Source organism: Anopheles marshallii, chromosome 2, assembly GCF_943734725.1.
Source record: "Anopheles marshallii chromosome 2, idAnoMarsDA_429_01, whole genome shotgun sequence".
In the NCBI taxonomy this organism is placed as follows: Eukaryota; Metazoa; Arthropoda; class Insecta; order Diptera; family Culicidae; genus Anopheles; species Anopheles marshallii.
The window spans coordinates 76,157,664-76,182,807 of NC_071326.1; the positions used below are offsets into that span (position 1 = coordinate 76,157,664).

The following is a 25,144-nucleotide window of genomic DNA, read 5'->3' on the forward strand; positions in this document are numbered from 1 at the left end:
ATGAGTTTGCAGTTCATCAACGGTACGGTACGTTAGCACTAGTGAAGTAACTTTACTTACATCGACATCGTTCTGCCGTCCGCACGATTGTGGTTTCCACTTTTTTTAATTCATCCTAAGATTATCGTTATTCCATACACAGGCAAACGGATACAAAGTGGTGGAAAAACTATTAAAACTGTGTACCGAACTAAGAAGCATCGAGAAGGATACCCCCAAGAAGAGTAAGGGATACGCTCAAGCCAAACAGCAAATTGGAAACTGCTGTCATTGCCGGTTAATCCCCATCGCAAGCTAATTTCCTTTCCCAAAATGTTCATTAATAATTTCCACTTGAAAATTAAAAAAAAAAAAACACGCACAAAGACTCATAAAGATCGAAGTTTTTCATTCTGAATGGGTTGAATTTACTAGGTAATTTTTTGTCTTGTTTCCATTCTGCTTTCACTTTCCCTTTTTATATTTCGACTGACCGGAACAAAAGGGATTATCTGGCCCCAACGTTGGTTTTAAACAATAATCTGATTCCCCATTTGCCTCCGTCTCCGGATTGATGAATTGGCTTGCTTTCGAAAACAAGTCGGATTAGTCAAAAAGCAATAGAAGTTTATGAGATGAGCCCAGTTTAACCGCAGGCTGGTTAGGAAATGCGGACGGGCGAGTAAAAAGAGGAAAAAAAAACCCGGCTGAGTTCAGAAGACAAAAGTCATTTCAGCATATTTCTTCTGATCTGCACAGAGCACAATGATTTTTCACTATTCATAAGCATTACTTTCTCCGTCGCTCATCTCATTAACGGTTCATGGAAGCGCCAAAAATTCAAAAGAAAAAAGAAAAAGCGGAAAGGAATGAATAATGGCAGCTACCGCTTGTTGTTTTTTTATTTTGGCATTTCTTTTGAACGTGAAGATGAAGTTGAAAATTAAAGAAATTTATGCACTTTTCCAGTGCATTTGGCTTGTGGCGTAGAAGGGACAAGCTAATGGAAACCATCGCTTCGAAGCGGTTTAGTGAAACAAAAAGCATTCCCATTCCTGTAGGAAAAGAAAATGCAGAAGAACACCCTAAAGCACACACACAATGAAGGCAAATTTAGTGACTGGAAAAGTTCGGGCTGTTGCAAGAAAAATGTGCAAGCAATGTGAAAGCTGGGGAAGGGGGGGGGAGGGCTCAGCTGCTTCAGCACTCCGAAGAAAATTACGAGCGTTAGGAGCTAGGTGGGAATATAAATGGTTTCTTTTTGCTTCCTACATCACGATCAATTAAAGCCGAATGGTTTGGATTGCTGCGTGAACAGGGATTGCACCGATGCATTGAAATGCGTTTCCAGCCATCCACAATGAAGCGCCTATTGTTTCAATTGCTGCTAGCACGAAGAACATGCAGAAACAAAAACGGCCAAAGAACCAAATCAACCGAAGATCAGACAAATGGAGATCCGATGGGGCTAACCGAGAACTTGGCATGGTTAAGAATGGAGTGTGTGTTTTTTCTTCTCTGAGGCTGCCAACAGAAGGAAACATTTTCCCAAAGAAACTAAAAACACACACACTCGGACCGGCAATTTTGCTCTTTTCATACCTCATTCAATTATGCCGGCGGAAATAGTTAAATGGCAACGATGGAAAGTACACACATAGCCGAGAGCCTCGAGGTTTTCAGCACATCTCTCTTTGCTTCGGTTTTTCGTGAAAACTCGTCCACACAAAGAACCACCTTCGGGTGCAGGGTAAAGAAAACCAACGACGAACGAACCAGGAAACTGTTAATTAATATTGAACAGCTCACTTTTTGATGTTTCAATCGAAACGCGAGCGTATGTGTCTGTGCTCCAGTGCCTTTGTATGAGGCACCTAATGGAAAAATAGAACCGTGTTTCGTGTGGCTGGTGCACTGGTGCGCTCAATGCAAGGGTCGTGTTTTTTTTTGTCCCTTCTATTTGGCTCTCCCTGTTGGTTCGAATCGGCATGTTGGATTTTCCTGTGCGGTTTTTAGTACCGAGTGCCGATTCGATTCGTGCCGATAGTTTGCTGGTTTTAATGCAAATTAAATAATGCATAGAAATTCATCGAGGTAAATTCGAACCGTGGGTGAGTGGGGCCGGGTTTGGGGAATAGGAAAATTTAAATTAAATAACATTGGAAACATTTTTCGCTCGGTGTACAGCTTACCCAGGGTTGGGAGAGGAGCTAATGTGGTGCTAATGAAAATAGGCAAATTGTGGAGCCGGTTCTATTGGGAGTGAAAGAGGAATGGGCATAATTTCAATAAGATTCATTTGTGTGAAAGTGGAAATTGAATTTAGTTTTGTTTGCAATAATTTGAAACAAAGGGCAAGAGCTGCCATTAAAAGAACCTATTTTAAATATGCCATTACAAAATAGCATTGCTTTTATTTTTATTTTGTATCAAAATAAACAAAACAAATTTAGCAACAGAAAATATGGTTTTGTGTAAATTCATACTCTTTTGAAAGTTGGAAAAAGGGTATAGGACTTTAATAAAAAAAAACATATTTCACGAAAGAAAGTTTTATTTTCGTTGGAACAGCCTGGCCGTATCGACTTATTTCACCACGTAGCCGGATAGTCAGACCTTGCTAGAAAAAGTTGGTCCTGATTTTGGTCCAGTCCGTTTGTGTGAAGACCGGCACTGCTACCATCATTGGTTAGGCCGATTAGATGATGCATGAAACAACAAACTTTCACGCAGGCCTTGTTCTTTACAACCTCTTCCAAGAGGCTTACCATTGACGACTCGAATATCTAATACCTCAAACACCAAGCCATAATTCATATGTGGTTATCGGTTAGAGGAAAGGAAAAATTTCATTCTTTTGGTATTTGAAGTAATTTGGTATAAAGTCTCAAATGTCCTCTCAAAAATGACGCTTTCATCAAAGTGTACATTCATCACAGCTTGCAAGGGATTTTGGAAGGCTTTTGAGGAAACTTTCGGATGAATGAAGATGCGGGCAATTTACACGCTCGGTAGTTGGGACAGTAAGTAAAAGAAACTTATGTTCGGTTCCCGATCTAGTGATACCACTCATCTTCATCTAAATCATCTCTAACCGTTCCATTGATTCTAAGATGCGTCCATACAGACTCTCAAGTTCAAATCTCAAACGAAAGGTACCTTATAACGGCTGGACTGTTGATCGCCAAGGATTCGAAGTAGCTGAGGTGAAGCCATACATTGGCAGATGGACTTTGCTTTCATTTTCAGCACATGGAAGTCCGGTATGATGTCGAGACATATTACAGTCGATGCCGATAAATTGTGTCTTTAAACCATCAATTTTTGCCTTTCTTCTTCTTTTTCTTCTTGCTGAAATGGTCAGGTCCCCAAAACGTTTCCAGGAAACATGGTGCAGGGCTGCTCTCCTCTAGCCCATAGAGGACCTTCGAATATATTCAGGTTTGATATATACTGGATTTTGTGTCTTGATGGAGTCTTCTGGATCGTTGCAGTTTGCGGAGCCGCTAATAGACTATACTTTGTTATCCGAAATTATGATCGTGCATAGGAAGCAAAACTGCTTTACTACCTCAAGGTCGTCACTGATATTTTGCTCCCCAGGCGGGTTTTATCACGGTCATAGCCTCCGGCAAGCATTTACTTTATCTTAGACGGAATGATCCTCAATTCAATCCTTAAGGCTTCAGTTTCAGCATTTTCTTATTTTGTCATAATTATATTTGCAGAAGTATTGCGTGCCACATTTTGCATAATTTTGTTTGCCTACAGTGTTTTGTATGGGAGTGTACAAATATTACTCAAATAAAATAATAAGAAGCAAAAAAAAACAAAAATCCAAATGAACTTCACCGTTGTCCATGACATGCCTTATCTCTATCATTGCTCTACACTCGCCGCACGCCATTGCGCTTGTTGACAGATTTTTTTACCAGACTGTCGGGATGGAACCCGTCGCAATGGCAACTGTACACGATGTGTTCGTTAAACAGTACAATCCATCATGCCGGGGTGACAGTTGAGTTTTCTCGTTTAATGCATTATTTCGCGAAAATCATCATCTTTCCTGATTAGGGATTTGGCGCGGGGGCAAGAGTTATACATTTAGCAACACACAAATGGATGTTTGTGGTACCAGGTAATGAGGCATTCGTGTTAAATTAAATTTATCACCAGCGCAATGATAAGCTATGCTCGGTGCATTTTATTATCATAGCACTTACATGGTAATTTTTATTTAATCCTAATAGTGAAACAATAATTATCAAATATATTTAATATGTATTCATCCGCGAAGATTGTTAAACAAACCCTCTTAGAGTGATTTTTCTAAAGTGCTTCCAACTAATAGTTTGAATTTTAAGCGATGCGCTTTCATTATTATTAATGCAAAGTGTTCAGTAATCAAAGCTTGTTTTATAAACACCGGGAAACCATAACTGAGAAACGAACATTCACGCTTGGCAGCATGCGTGATGGCAAATGCACATTTAAGAACAAAGTTATACCACCATCTTTAAGAAATGGTCCGATGCATTGTCGCATCGGCACGCCTCGATGTGAAGGAACTCTGCGCACTGAACGACTATGGCGGCGTCCAGCTTGGCTTCTTTTGTACGGTTCTTAAAAGCACACACACACACACACACACACACACACACAGTTTCATGACATACACACGAACCAGATCGAGAAGTTATCCGTTAGCTGACCGAACCGCTGTCAACAAGGGGTCAGTCTGGTTGGCAGACGGGACACGGGGCGAAGACAACACTTTTGAGATTTATGCTTTCGTACTTTTGCCGGACGTCTGGAAGCGCCAACCCATTGGCCATTGCAAGTCGACCAGCCGTGGTCAGACAAATGGATTGCGTGTGCCACACTCGAGTGCACGTTTGCAGTCCGGTGCGGGAACGGTGTGCTACCAAGTGTTGCGCATTCATTTTAAAACTCCTGGTTGCCATTGGTGTTAGTGCCGATGTAGTTGGTGCTGGGTTGTAGAAGCAGCTGTTACTTAGATCACGCTTGGAAGTGGACGAGTTTGACCATTTCTGTGACTGGTTGGTTACACATTGGATTTGCATTCATAATAGAATGATGTCGATCCAACCCGAAGCAATGTTGTTTCCGATCCGATCCATATTCGATCCGATTTCGATTCGAGCTTGCACGATCGGCGGTCTCTCGATTTGAGGTGATAACTCAAGGTCAACTGTACTTTCTGAAGTGAGAACTATGGTTCTATAACGAGAGTGAGCGCGTGGGCAAGCAAATACAAAATTAACGATACCAATCATGTCTAAGTTTCCTATTTCAAAACATTTGTTAAACATTGTTTTATTCGATAATTTAGCTGTTAAATGTATGATTAGGCTCCTTCAGGTTGCTCATCTACTTCATACATTTTAATGGCATTGTAATCTAAACAAGAAACGAAATAAGTATTAAAAGTAAAAAAAACAAAGTAATCGCTTGCAATACACTCACTTGGATTGTAATAATCGTAAGCGACCACGTACACTAGACTGTTCGGAGCCACCTTGAACCGTCTGTAAGCTGTCACGGTGAAGCAGTGCAATTCGATGCCCATGTTGTTGTAGTAAACAACAACAGATGTGCCGCCGTATCTGATCTCGGTGTTCTGCAATCAATTTAATTTGCTTCGTGATATTGTTTTTCTTCATTTACATCGAAATCATCTCACCTGTATCGGATTCGCGGTAGTCTGTTCGCTGATCGGATTCCGATCAACAACGTAACCGCTGGGGAAGTTCACCTCAATCAGTGCCATATTCGAACGTTCATCGGACACTTTCGATATGAAGTATGCGCACACCTTCAGCCGCAGTTCATAATCAGAGCCCGTGTTCTGTTTCTCAAGAATCAGCTTGAATCGGTTCTCAAAATTCACAAGATTTAAACTGTACTGATAAATCACCTCAAGCAATCCGAACCCGATACCTCCAACGGTGATCTCCATCCACTTTGTGTCCTCCGGTATATCCTGGAAGTTGGTAATGTCGATATCTTGCGAGTTTATGTGGAAAGTTTGAGTAGTATTCTTATATTTCAACTGTACGACGTAATCGTTTCGATGGGGAGATATTTTTTCCGCCAACTTTGTCAGTGCCTTCAGTCCCACAAAGCTGTCTTGAGTGCGCGGGAAGCTTCCGGTAACATAGCGTTGGTTCACCAACCAACGCATCACCGGTATACCGTCTTTATACTTCTCCGCTAAGACAAACGACAGCAAAGCATAAGCGGTCGTCTCGATGCTATTTGCCGTGGCCCAATACCGTTCCGTGCCGTTATTTGCGAGATTAGACTTGCCTAAGAGCTTTTTGAATGCGTTATCTTTCATGCCGTGCCCATTCAACATCAGCGCATAGGTCGCTATGGACAGATCGTAAGAGTTTTCGGTATATTCCACGTGGCGGCTCAAATAGCTCATGGCATTTTGAATCACAACCGCGTGCTTCACCTTGGCGTTCTCGTTTTCTAGGAGCGCTGTCAGCACGTAAGATGTCAGTGTAATGCCGTTACGCAACCCACCTTGCATATCTTTGTGAATTACGGATCCGACCTCATCAAACCTTCCCGATCTGTGTTGTTTGAAAGCAAGCCAATCGTACGCCTTCTCGACCATCGCCGTATCCACCTCGCTGATGTACTTAGACGCCGTTTGCATTGACTTTGCAACGAAGGCGGTAAGAAACACGCTGCCAGTTGCATTTTGCCACACAGCAAACGAACCATCTGCCTGACGATAGCGCATCTGATTTTGATAGCCTTGGCGCAGCAGATTCGTAGCTTTATCGAGCAAGCTCTTTTCCTTCGAACCAATGGCATGTAAGAAGTCGAGCACAACGATGTTCGGTACAAACTTTACCATATTTTGCTCACCACAACCAGAGGGCACGGCAAGTAGATTATCCAAGTTATCGATTACAGTGGTAAGCAGATTGGCTGAAAACACATACAAACAGTTGAACGGAATCAAAAGGATACACTTTTTACTGATAATTTATACTCACAATTCAGTCGGAACTCGATCTTTCTAGAACCATTGTCTGCCTTCTTGTTGTAGTCTAAATTCATCAAGAAGGTTTGATTGGTGTATGTATCAAAGCAGAAGAACCGGGATTCCATCTTTAGCTGTACCAAACTTTCTGGCATTACTCGGATCACCTTCTCCAGTGCGTCCGTTTCATACCCAACCATAATGGAGGCCTTCACGCGAACTGCCATCTCTCCAAGCTTGCGTGCCTTTACCAGAAAGGAAACGGGTACACCAACCTTCGGAGGAACGCTTATGGTTTTGGTATAACTTATATCTGCAAGCAAGACTATGTAGTGTAATCATTTAACGCATCAGCAAATCATCGATACTCACCTTCCGCAGGTCGTCCAATGAATTCCGTTTGATTGGCCACATTGTACAGCGTTACGTCCGCGATGTACTCTCCTCCAAGATTGTTAAACAATGTAAACTGCAACACGACCGCTTCGCCTCGTTTGATGGAGTACGGTAGACTCTCCCCGATGTAGAATGGCTGAATCGTTGTGAACTGGATGGGTTTTTTAATGATGCCCAATCCATACTCCGGATCAATGGAGAATGCCGTCAAGTACCAGGAGGTGATCGAATCTGGCACGGTCTCGATCATCTTGTGCTTACCATCGTTTCCTAATGTCACATCCTGCCACAGCCACGATTCTGGAAAGTCGATTCGGTACGATACTGTTTTGTAGATCGCATTGTTCGTCTGTTGCCCTTCACGTGCTAACATGTCGTGTGCTTCACTGGAGTTAATGCCATCCAATGTCTTTACGAACAGTCCAATACTCTGTAAAGCGATCACATGTATCATATACCATTAAGTTTCTCAAACTATTTTCCTAACTTACATGAAACATGTCATACTCATTCTCCATTTTTGGATCTATTCCTTTATATACTCGCATAATGTCCTTCCAGAACAAATCTTGGTGCATGTTGTCGAACATCAAACCTTTGTTGTATGCAGCCAATCCCACGTAGGCACCTTGTCGTCCGGATAAGCTAAGCTCGATTTGCTGTCCCGGTTTTGCTTCCTGCTTATTTAGGTCTAATAGGATCTGTTGAGAAGATGTATAAATTGAAACTGGCTTGATGTGTTTTAGCTGTGGTTGACATAATTGTCTATTGTTTGTGTTATTATATTTGTATTGGTTCGATGTAAATATCGTTTTTATAGATGTTTGGCTCTACCGTAAAATGTAAGTTCTTTGGTTCTTGGGTTTGGTTTTTGTTAGTTGAGTTATTCGTTAGTTGACACATTAATAGTGGGGTCATATGCCAACTAACGAGATTGTACTTTTGAAATAATGTGATTTAGCTAGCACGATTTGTATCAAAATTCCGATTTCTGCGCTTATTGTTGTAGCAATTGTAGCTATTGTAATGATAACAAATCCCAACATTTGACAAAGTACATGATTCTAGTTTACTTACTTTGTTACGGGACTCTTCGAAATCGATGTCGCGAAAGTCGAACAACGTCATATTATTATTGACAGTCGCCACTATTATTTTGGACTGCGGAATCATATTCTTCAAGGCAGTGAACCGGAGGAGATATTGATTCTGTTCGTTCGTATTTATAAAACCGGAATCAATAATGTTGCCCTTCTTCACTACGTAGTACACGAAAAACGTCATTGGTTCACTGCACGTTACCTCAAAATGTATCATACGATTCAATTTAACGCTGAAAGTAAAAGTAAAACAAGATTTTTCATAAGTACAAACCGGTTCCATGCTTTTACAACGCGCAGCTCACGGTAATAATAGTTCTAGATTGATGTACGCCTTCGACACAACACCTATTTTGTCCACTTGTTCGTCAAACTGGAATCCTTCATCGTTAATAAACTGTAGAATACGTTGAAGTGCATGAGTGTCATTTACTTAAAAAAAACCCAAAAATACACTTACGGTAACAACCATCACTTGTGTGTTGTTCCTTGGATTTAACTCCAGCTTGATCAAACCGGCATCGTCACTAGTGACAGTTTTCATATATTGGATGTCTTTTATGTTCACTGTACCGGTGATACCTTTAGCAGGTGTTTCATCGTGGTATCGAAACTGAAGCGCACAATTAAAGGTAAATCCCGGACGAAAGTAAGGAGTATCTTTTATCAAATCCACGCGCAACTTGTTCTTGTGCACAGTAATATGAGATTTTTTCACCACGGTGCGATCTAAACCAAGTAAAGTGGGAAATCATTAGTTCATCCAAGACTCTCGTGACACATTCCTTACTTGTATGCTGTTCGATGAAGGTCGTCTTTACAAACACATCTTGCCGATCTTCAAGTTCATCAATTCGTCCATTGAATCTCAACTCCATCTGCCTGATACCGTACACTTCAAACTCCTTCTGCTGGTCCAGAAAACCGTCCTCCAAATACAGCTCCACCTTGGCTAATCCCTTTACCGGTTTGCGAAAATGGTAGTTGGCAGCAATTGTCAGATTCAATCCCTGGTGTTCCATCAACGGAATTACGGACGGTATCACTTGCAAATCAAATGTAGACAACACATACTCCATCGTTTCGAACGTCTTTGATACGAGCTCTTCTCCGTCCACCAGTACCGAGATTTTCCACATTCCCAACATAGCACTTCTCTCAAGTTGTAGATCACTCTCGAACACTCCGACGAACAGTTCCACTGAGGACCAATGCCGCCTCACAATATCGTTCGGAGCACGGATTGTAACGCTTATTGATTTTCCCCGTGCAGGTGGCTTCAGCTCAGAGTCCAGCACAATCACACGAAATTTTACCGTATCACCCGGTTTGTATATGGGCTTATCGATCTGTATTAAACCCGAGATGGATTTACCAAGGTATACCAATGCGACTTCCTTGTGATAGCCAAAGCCATGCTGACCGTCGATGGTAAGTTTGTAAGTACCTGCTGATAAGTTCGCTGGCATCTGCAAGAGAATGAACGTTTAACTCCCGTGCAATTGTCGGTTCGAGCGCTATCGTCATACTTTGAAAAGTAGTTTTTTATTAATATTTCTCGGCACGATCACATTCCTCGATAGGTCAAGAACGTTTCTACCATCGTATGTGTTGCCTTCCATACGTAACAAAAGGTTCACTTGGCTCATATTTGATCGAAAGTTACTGATCACCACCGTATAATCCTGGTTGGCCCGAATGAATTTGGGGCCCACAACCAGTATTCTGAAACGGAATTACCACATGGAATTTACTCACAAACCAATGTTAACTACCGAACAGCAAGCACTCTAGAGTTGGTTCTTACCCATGAGCAGCCCCAATGAAGATAAGCGCCGTCAGTATTCGTGACCTTATGAACTGCCACATGTTGTTCCAGCGCTGTGCGATTTTGCGTCTGCTCCAAGTGGTGTCTAAGGTAGAATTAAATCATGGACAGCATACAAACCAAAGTTTGTGGAGAATGGGGAATTCTTATCGCTTCATTGCCACTATCAACTTACAACGTGCAACAATACCAAAAAGCATGACAAGCATACATTTGGTTTTTTGCTAGAAAATTAACGTAATATTTCAACTTCTTTGGCTTCTTACTCAATGCTACACTGGCAGTTTAATTTGCTGGTTTGCTGGTTATAGAGCTTTAGTTGCTTCTTCGTCTTATCTGCAAATGGGACGAGATTTAGGTGCCGATTTTACAATTTTAAACTACACATTTTGTTTTATTGGAAACAACATTTGCCCTGAAATGACAGCGTTTGTTGAAATTTCTTGTAAAGTTACTATTTTTACAGATAGTCCCTTCTGGGTATGTATCAACAGTTTGTTTTTACCGGTTTGGATGCGCTTCTTTTTTAACCTTTTCGTTATTGCGTTACTCCGAAAATTGTCACCTTAGCGTTGGCCGTCGAGTTGAGTCGTCCGGTGTCGTTCTCATGACACAACGATTTTAATTTGCTCTTCGACAGTGAGTGACGCAGGACTGACTATGCTGCTACGGGTAATTAAAATTAAAGAAAGCCAGAAATGGCAGGCATCTGCAAGACAGTAAACGTTTAACTCCCGTGCGCGATCGTCATACTCTGAAAAGAAGTTTTTTATTCATATTTTTTGGCAAGTACGGACGCGTGAGAAGTAAGACCTCTTAAGGTTTTACGACAGTGAGTTCGTCGTACAGCTCGTAGAGTTCGTCGTTATAGCGGCTCCTCCATTGTTCTTTCACCTCTACAGGGCTACGCTACGCTACGTGGCCTACATCGTACCTATTGTTAAAAGGTTCCTGATGGACTATTAGTGGGGTAGATCATCCCAAAAGTTAGAAACCTTAAGCCTTAAGCCTGTATCTGCCAAATAATCCAGGTACCGGGCTGTATCATTCTGTACAGATTCGTAAAGGACATAGCATTTTGACATAAAGAATGACCCAAGGGATCATTTTTGTAAACTACAATTTGAGGAAAATCGATTTAAGTTTAGTAATTTCATTTTAATTTCAAAAACATGGCCTAACCTGGCTGGTCTGAGCAAAATTCTTTTTTTTTGACATTTATCGAGTTTGGGTTTTGGGTACTTGGGTACTTTCATTGAGAAGCCAATCTAATCCTTCTTTCCTAGGCTTAAATTGGCTTGTCATTTGCATGGCGAGCTGTAAGCGGATAAGCCTGGAAACGTCAAAACGCATACAAAAAAACTGGCTTAGACCGTGATCTACCCCAATATTTGTCGGTCGATAGTTTAGTCAAGTCTGAAGATCACGAGCCCGTCCAGTTGCAAGCCGAATAACTCTATGCTTTAAACATGAGTGGTGTCCCTCTACATCGTCTGATCCTTAAACCATATGTACCGGTACTTTTTATGCGAGTTAATGTATTTCAGATAGAAAGAAGTAGATGTTAGCACGTAGAGTTCATAATAGTAACTAACTTATGATTTATTTTTCTTTCCTAACCTAGCCTAATTCCAATCTAAGCTTATGTATGTATGGGAGATAGTTACTAACGATTAGAAATATGTGTGTGATGCGGACTCATACATATGATGGTTAACTTGCGTAAGCTTAATACCGAGCGCGGTTTTTGCAATGGCACACGGCTGCATGTAATGGCTCTAAAGCGCAACTGCATCCATGCCCGTATATTGACAGGCAAGCGACGTGGGGATGACGTGCTATTGCCTCGAATATACTACAACAGCAATGACTCTGGTCTCCCCTTCTAAATCCAAAGAAAACCGTTTCCGGTGCAAATGTGTCTTGCTATGACGATTAATAAATCACAAGGACAGTCCCTACATCATCTAGGACTTTGTTTGCCCGGTAATGTTTAGGGAATTGCTTCCTTAATTCAAATTAATTCTTCGCCTAAACAAAACATGAATGACTCTCCTTAAGAGATTCATTAAGCACATCGCTGATGTAAGTCTTTGTGACGACTTTCAACGCAAACAGTTCACTGGCCTTTCCAACAGTTCGCTATTGCAAAACAAAACTGACAAGATTTGTAATTTCAGAAAACATACGAAGAAGTAATTGGTATTGTTGACTTATGTACTGATCCATAACCCATGATTTGCAAATTCGCTCAGCGTGATTGGGTTCTGTCTACGATTGTCTTGTTATGTTACATAACACAAGAACAAATCACTCTTTTGATTTAGATTACTACGTCGATTTGGTTTATACTTAATTAAGGCGCTCACATTTACAAAACAAAACTATCAGCAAAATATGATTGCAGTCTGCCAAATTAGAACTTGACGATGACCAGCAACCAAGATTTGTGCTTATCGGCACCCCGTGCTATAACAGGTCACAAGTTATCACTGACACAAGATTAAAGGGAATTCCCAGCTTAAAGTACGGTAAGCATGCTGTCCACGATTCAGTTCAATTTAAGCCACCATCTGGAGCAGACCCGAAATCGCACAGCGCTGGAATAACATGTGGCAGTTCATAAGGTCACACATACTAACGGTGCTAATCTTCATTGGGGCTGCTCATGGGTAAGAACCAGCGCTAGACTGCTTGCTCTTCGGTAGTTAACATTGGTTTGTGAGTAAATTCCATGTGGTAATTCCGTTTCAGAATACTGGTTGTGGGCCCCAGAACCATTCGGGCTAACCAGGATTATACGGTGGTGATCAGTAACTTTAACTTGAATATGAGCAAAGTGGACGTGATGCTACGAATCACTGGGCACAGCGATAATCGTACAAACATTCTGGACTTAACAAAGACAGTTGAAGTACGACGACACATGAACAGGATGATCACTTTCAATGTAGGACGAGCGCAATTCAACAGAAAAGTGTGTGGAAGTTAATCGATTGCTCTTTTGCAGATGCCTGTGGACTTATCAGCTGGGAATTATAAAATCACCATCGACGGTCAGCGTGGCTTTAGCTTTCACAAGGAAGCCGAATTGGTACACCTTAGCAAAACCATTACCGGTTTAATACAGATCGATAAGCCCGTGTACAAACCAGGCGATACGGTAAACTTTCGTGTGATTGTGCTGGACTCTGAGCTGAAGCCACCTGCACGGGTAAAATCAATCCATGTGACAATCAGTGATCCTCAAAAAAATGTGATCAGGAAGTGGTTGACGGCCAAACTGTACGCCGGAGTGTTTGAGAGTGATCTTCAGATCGCGCCTACTCCAATGCTCGGAATGTGGAACATCTCGGTAAAGATAGACGGGGAAGAAATCGTATCAAAAACGTTCGAGATGAAGGAATATGTGTTGTCCTCGTTTGACGTAGAGGTAGTACCGTCTGTCGTTCCTCTGGAGAAGGATCAAAGTTTGACTCTGCAGATAGAGGCTAACTACCATTTTGGAAAACCGGTAAAGGGAGTTGCTAAGTTTGAGGTGTACTTGAGAAACGGTTTTCTGGACCAGAAGCATCAGTTTGAAGTGAATGGGAAGAGGCAAGTGGAGCTGCGTTTCAAAAATTACTTCGAAGTACTCGCAGATCGGCAAGACGTGCTTGTAAAGACGACATTTATCGAGCAGACTACAAGTAAGAATGTGGTGGAGTGCGTTTACATTAATGGGAATTAATTTTCAATTTCTTGTTTTAGATCGCACTGTCGTGAAACAATCTCACATCACAGTGTACAAGTATAAGTACGGTGTGCAATTGATTAAGGACAGTCCACAATTTCGGCCAGGACTTCCTTTTAAGTGTGCGCTTCAGTTCCGATACCATGATGGAACACCTGCTAAAGGTATCACCGGTAACGTGGAAGTGTCGGATATTGATTACGGAACAACTGCCACTAGTGACGATGGAGGTGTGATAAAACTGGAGCTCAACCCAAGTGACAATATAGACGTGATGAATATCAACGTAAGTATGTCCAAGGAAGATGATTCATAGAGTAGTGTTGTGTTACTCATCAATTGAAAGCCATGGTAAATGCTGTTAATTTTGCAGTTTTCTGACGATGACAACGGTTTCTTCTTTGGCGCCGTTGTGGAAAAAGGTGACGTCGTGACGAATGCGTACCTCAAATTGGAACTAAGGTCTCCGTGAGTAGCACTTAGTTTATGGGATGTTAAAGCAATTCTTCAAACAATTCTTTCCCTTGCAGTGTTAAGTTGAACCGAATGTTGCGACTTACGGTAACGTGCAACGAACGTATGACATTCTTCCTGTACTACGTAGTGACAAAGGGCAATATAATTGATTCCGGTTACATGAGACCAAACAAGCAGAACAAATATCCCTTACAGTTGAACGCCACCGAAAAGATGATACCGAAAGCGAAACTTATCGTAGCTACTGTAGCAAGTAGTGTAATTGTGTTCGATTATGTAGACATCGATTTCACAGATCTGCCATATGTTGTAAGTAAAACAGTTATCGTTGTTTTTTTCTGGAGGGTGAACTATGAAGGTTTTTTTGTTTCTTTTTAAGCCATATAATGATAGCTTGAACGTACCCCAAATCGAATCAGAACTCATGTCCGGACGTCAAAGTGCTTACTACAAGAACAGCCATGAACTGCTCTGGGAGGACATTATGCCACTGTATAATGAATTTTATGCTATCGAGGATAATGACTTTGACGAATTCCATGTAAGATGATAAAATGCTTGAAGCAGCGTGATTCCTTATTAACGTATTATTCACTTTCCAGAGCCTGGGGCTGTTCAGAAGGACATTCCGTTAGAAATGGAAACTCCAAGGTCAGAAATATAAATGACTCCAAGTCCGAATGATTTGGTGTTATACAATAAATAAATACTTTTTCTAAAAACTAGCACAAAATAATAAATTGCACTTTAGTCAAAGTATACTGCACAACAAAGTGATTTAAAAACGACGAATACGTTCAAGGAATAAAATCACATCACAAGCAAGAACTCCATAATTTGCCTAGAATCTCCATCATGCATAACTTTCCAAGATAAATGATGGGACTAGATGGGGCCGGATGCAGAGTGTTCGTCCAATCGAATAACGCCACGTGAATATGCCGCATGTCGCATATTCTAGCGGGAGGACGCACATTCTCTTACGCGTCGTGCCGGGCTACTGTTCCAGCAGCACTGTGACGATCAGTGCCGCAAGATGTAGATGCAGCGCCGGAAATATATGCGTGAACCTTAAGCACAGTTTCAAGCACGAAAGGATTTTGCTGGTGCCGAACAAACCATACCATGTTATGTGATATGGAACAAGATTCAAGCATTAAAGATCATCGACCAAAACCTGCGTGGAACTACTCCTACCAAAAACCTTACCACTTTTATTGATAGCTCCACTACTCTCCACTACTTCCACTACTCCACTACTCGATGCCGAGCGTTCATATAGCGTGAGTGGACTGGAAGGAACACTTTCGACGGTGAGGCTTGTAAATGCAGAACAACGCGCCGTATAGGGCACGGAGGTAAAACGGAGGGTTTTACAGAGGGAGGTTAAGCGGAGGTAAAACGGCCCATGCAACATGCAAGTTGCCATTAGTGCTCGACGGGAATGCGCAATTCGCCATCTTTGTTCTATTGCTGCTCGCAGCTATGTTAAAACAAGCTTACCTAATCGTTTGGGATGAAGCATCCATGAGTAGTCGATACGCTCTGGAGGTCGTTAATCGGGCACTATGAGACATCGTAGGGAAATGTCTACCGTTCGGCGGAAAGGTAATGCTATGGTGCTACCCCTCTCAACCAACCCAGATAAAGACGTCATGGAACTTATAACAAAAATTTACAAAGATATTGAGCGAAACTATCAAGATCCGGTAGTTCTCACTGATCGTGCCATTCTATCGTCGACTAATGTTGACGTTACTTCTAAGAATAACACTTTTTTGAAGAGTGAGTCCAGGGACCCGCCCAACAATGGGGTGGATCATCCCAAAAGTTAGAAAGCTTAAGCTTTAAGCCTGTATCTGTCAAATAATCCAGGTACCGGGCTGTATCATTCTGTACAGATTCGTAAAGGACATAGCATTTTGACATAAATAATGACCCAAGGGATCATTTTTGTAAACTACAATTTGAGGAAAATCGATTTAAGTTTAGTAATTTCATTTTAATTTCAAAAACATGGCCTAACCTGGCTGGTCTGAGCAAAATTCTTTGTTTTGACATTTGTCGAGTTTGGGTTTTGGGTACTTGGGTACTTTCATTGAGAAACCAATCTAATCCTTCTTTCCTAGGCTTAACTTGGCTTGCCATTTGTAAGGCGAGCTGTAAGCGGATAAGCCTGGAAACGTCAAAACGCATACAAAAAACTGGCTTAGAGCGTGATCTACCCCAATATTTGTCGGTCGATAGTTTAGTCAATTCTGAAGATCACGAGCCCGTCCAGTTGCAAGCCGAATAACTCTATGCTTTAAACATGAGTGGTGTCCCTCTACATCGTCTGATCCTTAAACCATATGTACCGGTACTTTTTATGCGAGTTAATGTATTTCAGATAGAAAGAAGTAGATGTTAGCACGTAGAGTTCATAATAGTAACTAACTTATGATTTATTTTTCTTTCCTAACCTAGCCTAATTCCAATCTAAGCTTATGTATGTATGGGAGATAGTTACTAACGATTAGAAATATGTGTGTGATGCGGACTCATACATATGATGGTTAACTTGCGTAAGCTTAATACCGAGCGCGGTTTTTGCAATGGCACACGGCTGCATGTAATGGCTCTAAAGCGCAACTGCATCCATGCCCGTATATTGACAGGCAAGCGACGTGGGGATGACGTGCTATTGCCTCGAATATACTACAACAGCAATGACTCTGGTCTCCCCTTCCAAATCCAAAGAAAACCGTTTCCGGTGCAAATGTGTCTTGCTATGACGATTAATAAATCACAAGGACAGTCCCTACATCATCTAGGACTTTGTTTGCCCGGTAATGTTTAGGGAATTGCTTCCTTAATTCAAATTAATTCTTCGCCTAAACAAAACATGAATGACTCTCCTTAAGAGATTCATTAAGCACATCGCTGATGTAAGTCTTTGTGACGACTTTCAACGCAAACAGTTCACTGGCCTTTCCAACAGTTCGCTATTGCAAAACAAAACTGACAAGATTTGTAATTTCAGAAAACATACGAAGAAGTAATTGGTATTGTTGACTTATGTACTGATCCATAACCCATGATTTGCAAATTCGCTCAGCGTGATTGGGTTCTGTCTACGATTGTCTTGTTATGTTACATAACACAAGAACAAATCACTCTTTTGATTTAGATTACTACGTCGCTTTGGTTTATACTTAATTAAGGCGCTCACATTTACAAAACAAAACTATCAGCAAAATATGATTGCAGTCTGCCAAATTGGAACTTGACGATGACCAGCCAACTAGATTTGGTCTATCTTCTGCACTCCGTACTATAACAGGTCGAAAGTTATCTTTGAGTTTAAAGTACGGTAAGCATGCTGTCCATGATTCAGTTCAATTTAAGCCACCATCTGGAGCAGACCCGAAATCGCACAGCGCTGGAATAACATGTGGCAGTTCATAAGGTCACACATACTAACGGTGCTAATCTTCATTGGGGCTGCTCATGGGTAAGAACCAGCGCTAGACTGCTTGCTCTTCGGTAGTTAACATTGGTTTGTGAGTAAATTCCATGTGGTAATTCCGTTTCAGAATACTGGTTGTGGGCCCCAGAACCATTCGGGCTAACCAGGATTATACGGTGGTGATCAGTAACTTTAACTTGAATATGAGCAAAGTGGACGTGATGCTACGAATCACTGGGCACAGCGATAATCGTACAAACATTCTGGACTTAACAAAGACAGTTGAAGTACGACGACACATGAACAGGATGATCACTTTCAATGTAGGACGAGCGCAATTCAACAGAAAAGTGTGTGGAAGTTAATCGATTGCTCTTTTGCAGATGCCTGTGGACTTATCAGCTGGGAATTATAAAATCACCATCGACGGTCAGCGTGGCTTTAGCTTTCACAAGGAAGCCGAATTGGTACACCTTAGCAAAACCATTACCGGTTTAATACAGATCGATAAGCCCGTGTACAAACCAGGCGATACGGTAAACTTTCGTGTGATTGTGCTGGACTCTGAGCTGAAGCCACCTGCACGGGTAAAATCAATCCATGTGACAATCAGTGATCCTCAAAAAAATGTGATCAGGAAGTGGTCGACGGCCAAACTGTACGCCGGAGTGTTTGAGAGTGATCTTCAGATCGCGCCTACTCCAATGCTCGGAATGTGGAACATCTCGGTAAAGATAGACGGGGAAGAAATCGTATCAAAAACGTTCGAGATGAAGGAATATGTGTTGTCCTCGTTTGACGTAGAGGTAGTACCGTATGTCGTTCCTCTGGAGAAGGATCAAAGTTTGACTCTGCAGATAGAGGCTAACTACCATTTTGGAAAACCGGTAAAGGGAGTTGCTAAGTTTGAGGTGTACTTGAGAAACGGTTTTCTGGACCAGAAGCATCAGTTTGAAGTGAATGGGAAGAGGCAAGTGGAGCTGCGTTTCAAAAATTACTTCGAAGTACTCGCAGATCGGCAAGACGTGCTTGTAAAGACGACATTTATCGAGCAGACTACAAGTAAGAATGTGGTGGAGTGCGTTTACATTAATGGGAATTAATTTTCAATTTCTTGTTTTAGATCGCACTGTCGTGAAACAATCTCACATCACAGTGTACAAGTATAAGTACGGTGTGCAATTGATTAAGGACAGTCCACAATTTCGGCCAGGACTTCCTTTTAAGTGTGCGCTTCAGTTCCGATACCATGATGGAACACCTGCTAAAGGTATCACCGGTAACGTGGAAGTGTCGGATATTGATTACGGAACAACTGCCACTAGTGACGATGGAGGTGTGATAAAACTGGAGCTCAATCCAAGTGACAATATAGACGTGATGAATATCAACGTAAGTATGTCCAAGGAAGATGATTCATAGAGTAGTGTTGTGTTACTCATCAATTGAAAGCCATGGTAAATGCTGTTAATTTTGCAGTTTTCTGACGATGACAACGGTTTCTTCTTTGGCGCCGTTGTGGAAAAAGTGGACGTCGTGACGAATGCGTACCTCAAATTGGAACTAAGGTCTCCGTGAGTAGCACTTAGTTTATGGGATGTTAAAGCAATTCTTCAAACAATTCTTTCCCTTGCAGTGTTAAGTTGAACCGAATGTTGCGACTTACGGTAACGTGCAACGAACGTATGACATTCTTCCTGTACTACGTAGTGACAAAGGGCAATATAATTGATTCCGGTTACATGAGACCAAACAAGCAGAACAAATATCCCTTACAGTTGAACGCCACCGAAAAGATGATACCGAAAGCGAAACTTATCGTAGCTACTGTAGCAAGTAGTGTAATTGTGTTCGATTATGTAGACATCGATTTCACAGATCTGCCATATGTTGTAAGTAAAACAGTTATCGTTGTTTTTTTCTGGAGGGTGAACTATGAAGGTTTTTTTGTTTCTTTTTAAGCCATATAATGATAGCTTGAACGTACCCCAAATCGAATCAGAACTCATGCCCGGACGTCAAAGTGCTTACTACAAGAACAGCCATGAACTGCTCTGGGAGGACATTATGCCACTGTATAATGAATTTTATGCTATCGAGGATAATGACTTTGACAAATTCCATGTAAGATGATAAAATGCTTGAAGCAGCGTGATTCCTTATTAACGTATTATTCACTTTCCAGAGCCTGGGGCTGTTCAGAAGGACATTCCGTTAGAAATGGAAACTCCAAGGTCAGAAATATAAATGACTCCAAGTCCGAATGATTTGGTGTTATACAATAAATAAATACTTTTTCTAAAAACTAGCACAAAATAATAAATTGTACTTTAGTCAAAGTATACTGCACAACAAAGTGATTTAAAAACGACGAATACGTTCAAGGAATAAAATCACATCACAAGCAAGAACTCCATAATTTGCCTAGAATCTCCATCATGCATAACTTTCCAAGATAAATGATGGGACTAGATGGGGCCGGATGCAGAGTGTTCGTCCAATCGAATAACGCCACGTGAATATGCCGCATGTCGCATATTCTAGCGGGAGGACGCACATTCTCTTACGCGTCGTGCCGGGCTACTGTTCCAGCAGCACTGTGACGATCAGTGCCGCAAGATGTAGATGCAGCGCCGGAAATATATGCGTGAACCTTAAGCACAGTTTCAAGCACGAAAGGATTTTGCTGGTGCCGAACAAACCATACCATGTTATGTGATATGGAACAAGATTCAAGCATTAAAGATCATCGACCAAAACCTGCGTGGAACTACTCCTACCAAAAACCTTACCACTTTTATTGATAGCTCCACTACTCTCCACTACTTCCACTACTCCACTACTCGATGCCGAGCGTTCATATAGCGTGAGTGGACTGGAAGGAACACTTTCGACGGTGAGGCTTGTAAATGCAGAACAACGCGCCGTATAGGACACGGAGGTAAAACGGAGGGTTTTACAGAGGGAGGTTAAGCGGAGGTAAAACGGCCCATGCAACATGCAAGTTGCCATTAGTGCTCGACGGGAATGCGCAATTCGCCATCTTTGTTCTATTGCTGCTCGCAGCTATGTTAAAACAAGCTTACCTAATCGTTTGGGATGAAGCATCCATGAGTAGTCGATACGCTCTGGAGGTCGTTAATCGGGCACTACGAGACATCGTAGGGAAATGTCTACCATTCGGCGGAAAGGTAATGCTATGGTGCTACCCCGCTCAACCAACCCGGATAAAGACGTCATGGAACTTATAACAAAAATTTACAAAGATATTGAGCGAAACTATCAAGATCCGGTAGTTCTCACTGATCGTGCCATTCTATCGTCGACTAATGTTGACGTTACTTCTAAGAATAACACTTTTTTGAAGAGTGAGTCCAGGGACCCGCCCAAGAATGGGGTAGATCATCCCAAAAGTTAGAAAGCTTAAGCTTTAAGCCTGTATCTGCCAAATAATCCAGGTACCGGGCTGTATCATTCTGTACAGATTCGTAAAGGACATAGCATTTTGACATAAAGAATGACCCAAGGGATCATTTTTGTAAACTACAATTTGAGGAAAATCGATTTAAGTTTAGTAATTTCATTTTAATTTCAAAAACATGGCCTAACCTGGCTGGTCTGAGCAAAATTCTTTGTTTTGACATTTGTCGAGTTTGGGTTTTGGGTACTTGGGTACTTTCATTGAGAAACCAATCTAATCCTTCTTTCCTAGGCTTAACTTGGCTTGCCATTTGTAAGGCGAGCTGTAAGCGGATAAGCCTGGAAACGTCAAAACGCATACAAAAAACTGGCTTAGAGCGTGATCTACCCCAGTGATGGTCTATTCGAGAGGTGCCCGTTCGAATGTCCGTTATCGTCTGATTCTTATCCTTTCGCTTCGCTTTTTCCTGTCACTGCTATTTTATTGAGGATGGTAGAGATGGACAATGTTTGTCTACTCCGTGTTAAGAGCAGTGATAGACGTGCTTTTCAGATCACTCTATGTTCTAAAATCTATTTGAGCATGATTAAATTATTAATTAAGGTATTAAGGTATTCAGTAGAATTTACGATTTGCCTGAGCTAATTTTATAATTGGATGCGGAGTGTTGCATTCGATAGCAGTGCCGACCAACTGTAAAGTTGGTAAATGAAATCAAAGAAAAGAAGAATATTTTATTTTTTATTAATTATCTATTTTGATAATTCACATATAATTATATATGTAAATGAGGTTCTGCAAAAGTATATTTAGTCCAATGTTATTTAATGTATCGAATTTTTCTGAATATTTTAATTGCAAACAAGGACCGTGCTTCTGCCACACTAAAAATGGACATTTTTTCTTTCTTCTTTACCGGTACAACAACCTCGAGAGGCCTGGTCCTGCCAATTCTGGGTTTCTTTGACTTTATTTACCAGTAGTTTGATAGTCAGTCCTCCATGAGGAGGATCGTTCCGGATTGTATTTTGAACCGGTACTTTTGTCGGAAGACTGGCGTTACTACCACATATACCACCGGGCCAACATTATAGGCAGGTTTTTATACCAAGATAATAATCGTAATAGTTCCTATGCTATTTTATATGCATCTTTGTTGATTTCAACGCCTCTAGCAAATTCGTGTTACACTTTGGTGTATTAAACAGACTATTTATATGTTAACACATATTTTTGATAATGAAATTTGTCAAAATAATAACCAATTAAAAATAATCCCTACTGCTAGTAATGATATCTAAGTCTTAGATTTAGACGACTGAACGATTTTATTGTATTAACCAGCACCAACACATTTTCCGCGAACAAGTCAAATACAACATCCCTTAGCTGCTGGGGATTATTATGAGTTATTAGACAAATGGATTAGGAAAAAAAAATCCTCCCCGAAATGAGGAAATTAATTCAGAAGAAGTACATATAAAAATATTTTGTGTTTTTGTAAGGCTCACCAAATTTCTCGTCCATTTCTACAACAGGTGTATTGGGCTTTGTCAACTCTTGGTCTCTCGCTTCAATATTTTCCTCAAATATGTCGATATTTTTTGGCACTGTTGATATGTGCAGAATCTTTTCGAAGCAAAAAATTAAAATTTAATGCTTTCTAGAAGCATTCGGTGCCCCTTTAGAACTCGTTGCCCGCCGCGGCCGCTCAGTCCGCTTATAGGAAGATTCCCCTCTGACCCTGTGAAAGTAAAGTCCACACCCGATCGGTAAATTCCAACAATATAGCGCGTTATTTTTTTTGCTTCTTAAATACTGCAACCACCAATGGGGGGCGAGTTATGTCGAAACTGATACTATTGTGAAAGAAAGCGAAGAACAAAATCAAACCACCAACAGAAATCTAAATTTGTACCGTGGCAAAATGGAAGCATATTTGTACCATTTCTTTTCACCGTGCACTAGCCTCATCTTCTTAGTCCCGTTTGGTGGTAACGTTTCACGGTGTTCTTTTCATTGCCGGATCGCTTTTACCTTCATTTCGGTTGGTGTTCTTGCTGTCCGAATCCTTGATTGTCCATAGCTGGAGTATCATCGCGGTCCCAAGCCGGGTGGTCCCGTTTACTTAACTGAGGCGCTCTGACCTCAGCGAGAGTTTATGGTGGTTTGAGTTGCTCCATGAACTGTGTTTCAGTTTGTCCACTGGGTGATAGCAGCTTCCGGTGCTCGTTAACGGCAGTCGGACAGTATTGCGTGCGTCTTGCTACTGGTACCCGAAACACCCTTACTCGAGCGGCAACGCTTTTTCGAACCTGTTCTCTATCAAACAGGCACGGTATGCACTAGGTGGATGTGGTTTTTTTGCTCCAAGTACTTCCAGGGCTTTCAATCCGATTTATATTTCCTACTCGCTTGGTGCTCCTCAGTTGAGCACATTTTAGTGTACAGCAAATCTCACCGCTACGTCTTCTTTCGCACTGTGGACTGTGATTTTCGAGTGGAGTTTCTTCAACCTGATGGGTCCAAGTGCAGCGCGGAGTCGTGCAAGATTGGCTAACGTATTTCGCCAAGATTTATGTCCACCGTACCGGAAAGTGGTGGAAGTCAAAGGTGTCCACGAAGCGGACAGGGCAGGTCGGGGTAATTCTGGAATGGACGAAAATCCTGCTGGCTCCCGGAAGCTCGGTACAGATAATGCTCCGAAATGGAGTCCACTGAGAGGCAAAAGCGAGAGTGACAAAAAAAAATACACGTTTGCCTGCTCTTTTTTCAGTGGATTAATACTTCTTTTTCGTTTAAGGCAAGGTTTCACTGCAAGCATCCGACCGGTTTGGCACGTTCAGCGCAAGCATTAGGACATCTTTCAGCAAATTCCTGCCCGTACCGGGCTCCAAAGCGGGCAAACTGGAATGAACTGAACCGTTCGAACCACTTCCGTTGTATTCGCGGACGGCAACGACGAGTCCTTTCCGGTGCCCGTTGTTTAGACTATGGAATCGAACGAGACATTGGCTAGCCAGACATGTGAAAAAACAGCCTGAACGCTCAGACACAAAAACCTACCCCACAAGGCTAACGTGGCTTCCCATTACTGTAGGACGTTGTCTGGAGTTTGGACTGAAAAAAAGCGTCAAAGACCACTAACCCACGTAACGTGTTGACCTATGATTCTGTCCCATTCTATAGCGCTGTCCGGAAGGATAACGAAACACCGAGCCTTATGCGCTCTAGTAGTCGAGAAGTTTTATTTTGTGTGCAACGTGATAGGAAATCCTTTCAATGAGCCCATTTTTATGCGGTTCTGCAGTGTTGGAGGTTGGATCGGTAGCGTTCGGTTCGTTACCAGCTCCCAGTCAGTGGGTTCGGACAAAGGTTGATTTATGCATCGTGTCCGTGCCCACGAGCTTCGATGAACGTTTCCGATTTCCGATAATTTTCAAAAGATTACATGTGTGTGGTGCTTTTTGCAGCAGATTGCTGGTCGTGGCGATCGTATTACAGCTGCAGGTTTTTGTAGCATATTGGATTACTTAATGCCCGAACAATGGGTGTGCTGTATGCAGATACGCTTGGCATCTTTATGGATGGATGAGGGATTTTGTTAACTGTACTTAAACCGAAATAATGGCTTATGTCTTAGGGATTGTGTTAAGAAATTTTACACTTGGATGTTATCGGTGGTTTAAGTATATTATTTTAATTTTCATTAATTGGTTGGGTTGTTTTTTGAGCTAGTTT

General features: G+C 41.6%; 3 protein-coding genes across 3 annotated transcripts in view; 2 read left to right on the forward strand and 1 right to left on the reverse strand.

Moving 5' to 3' along the window:
- Window positions 1–1,575: 1,575 nt before the first annotated feature.
- On the reverse strand, window positions 1,576–10,365 carry LOC128719185 (thioester-containing protein 1 allele S3-like). The gene is made up of 13 exons (XM_053812808.1): window positions 10,304–10,365; window positions 10,026–10,221; window positions 9,287–9,965; window positions 8,957–9,225; window positions 8,802–8,893; window positions 8,474–8,729; window positions 7,888–8,097; window positions 7,373–7,826; window positions 7,014–7,313; window positions 5,684–6,945; window positions 5,467–5,620; window positions 5,359–5,400; window positions 1,576–1,589 (listed from the first exon to the last, which is right to left on the reverse strand). The coding sequence occupies exons 1-13, from the start codon at window positions 10,363–10,365 to the stop codon at window positions 1,576–1,578; spliced, it is 3,990 nt and encodes a 1,329-aa protein (XP_053668783.1).
- Window positions 10,366–12,934: 2,569 nt separating this feature from the next.
- On the forward strand, window positions 12,935–15,576 carry LOC128718603 (thioester-containing protein 1 allele S3-like). Its single transcript, XM_053812225.1, has 8 exons — window positions 12,935–12,996; window positions 13,079–13,238; window positions 13,335–14,013; window positions 14,075–14,343; window positions 14,431–14,525; window positions 14,588–14,843; window positions 14,914–15,075; window positions 15,496–15,576. Exons 1-8 carry the CDS (start codon window positions 12,935–12,937, stop codon window positions 15,574–15,576), a joined length of 1,764 nt encoding a protein of 587 aa, XP_053668200.1.
- A 2,389-nt stretch (window positions 15,577–17,965) lies between these two features.
- Window positions 17,966–25,144, forward strand: part of LOC128707781 (thioester-containing protein 1 allele S3-like) — a 37,226-nt gene continuing 30,047 nt past the window's right edge. The window contains exons 1-7 of the mRNA XM_053802738.1: window positions 17,966–18,027; window positions 18,110–18,305; window positions 18,366–19,044; window positions 19,106–19,374; window positions 19,462–19,556; window positions 19,619–19,841; window positions 22,498–22,501. Coding sequence (XP_053658713.1) covers window positions 17,966–18,027; window positions 18,110–18,305; window positions 18,366–19,044; window positions 19,106–19,374; window positions 19,462–19,556; window positions 19,619–19,841; window positions 22,498–22,501 — 1,528 coding nt within the window. The remainder of the gene's footprint in view (window positions 18,028–18,109; window positions 18,306–18,365; window positions 19,045–19,105; window positions 19,375–19,461; window positions 19,557–19,618; window positions 19,842–22,497; window positions 22,502–25,144) is intronic.

What these genes read in the sequence shown, in the direction of transcription:
- LOC128719185 (XM_053812808.1), bottom strand. Translation starts at nt 10,365, where the DNA reads ATGTGGCAGTTCATAAGGTCACGAATACTGACGGCGCTTATCTTCATT. An exon ending in ATAAAAAACTACTTTTCAAA is followed by an intron (nt 9,966 to 10,025) that starts GTATGACGATAG and finishes ATTCTCTTGCAG; the next exon opens with ATGCCAGCGAACTTATCAGC. An exon ending in CACAAGTGATGGTTGTTACC is followed by an intron (nt 8,894 to 8,956) that starts GTAAGTGTATTT and finishes CGTATTCTACAG; the next exon opens with TTTATTAACGATGAAGGATT.
- LOC128718603 (XM_053812225.1), top strand. Translation starts at nt 12,935, where the DNA reads ATGTGGCAGTTCATAAGGTCACACATACTAACGGTGCTAATCTTCATT. An exon ending in AAATTGGAACTAAGGTCTCC is followed by an intron (nt 14,526 to 14,587) that starts GTGAGTAGCACT and finishes TTTCCCTTGCAG; the next exon opens with TGTTAAGTTGAACCGAATGT. An exon ending in TCACAGATCTGCCATATGTT is followed by an intron (nt 14,844 to 14,913) that starts GTAAGTAAAACA and finishes TTTCTTTTTAAG; the next exon opens with CCATATAATGATAGCTTGAA.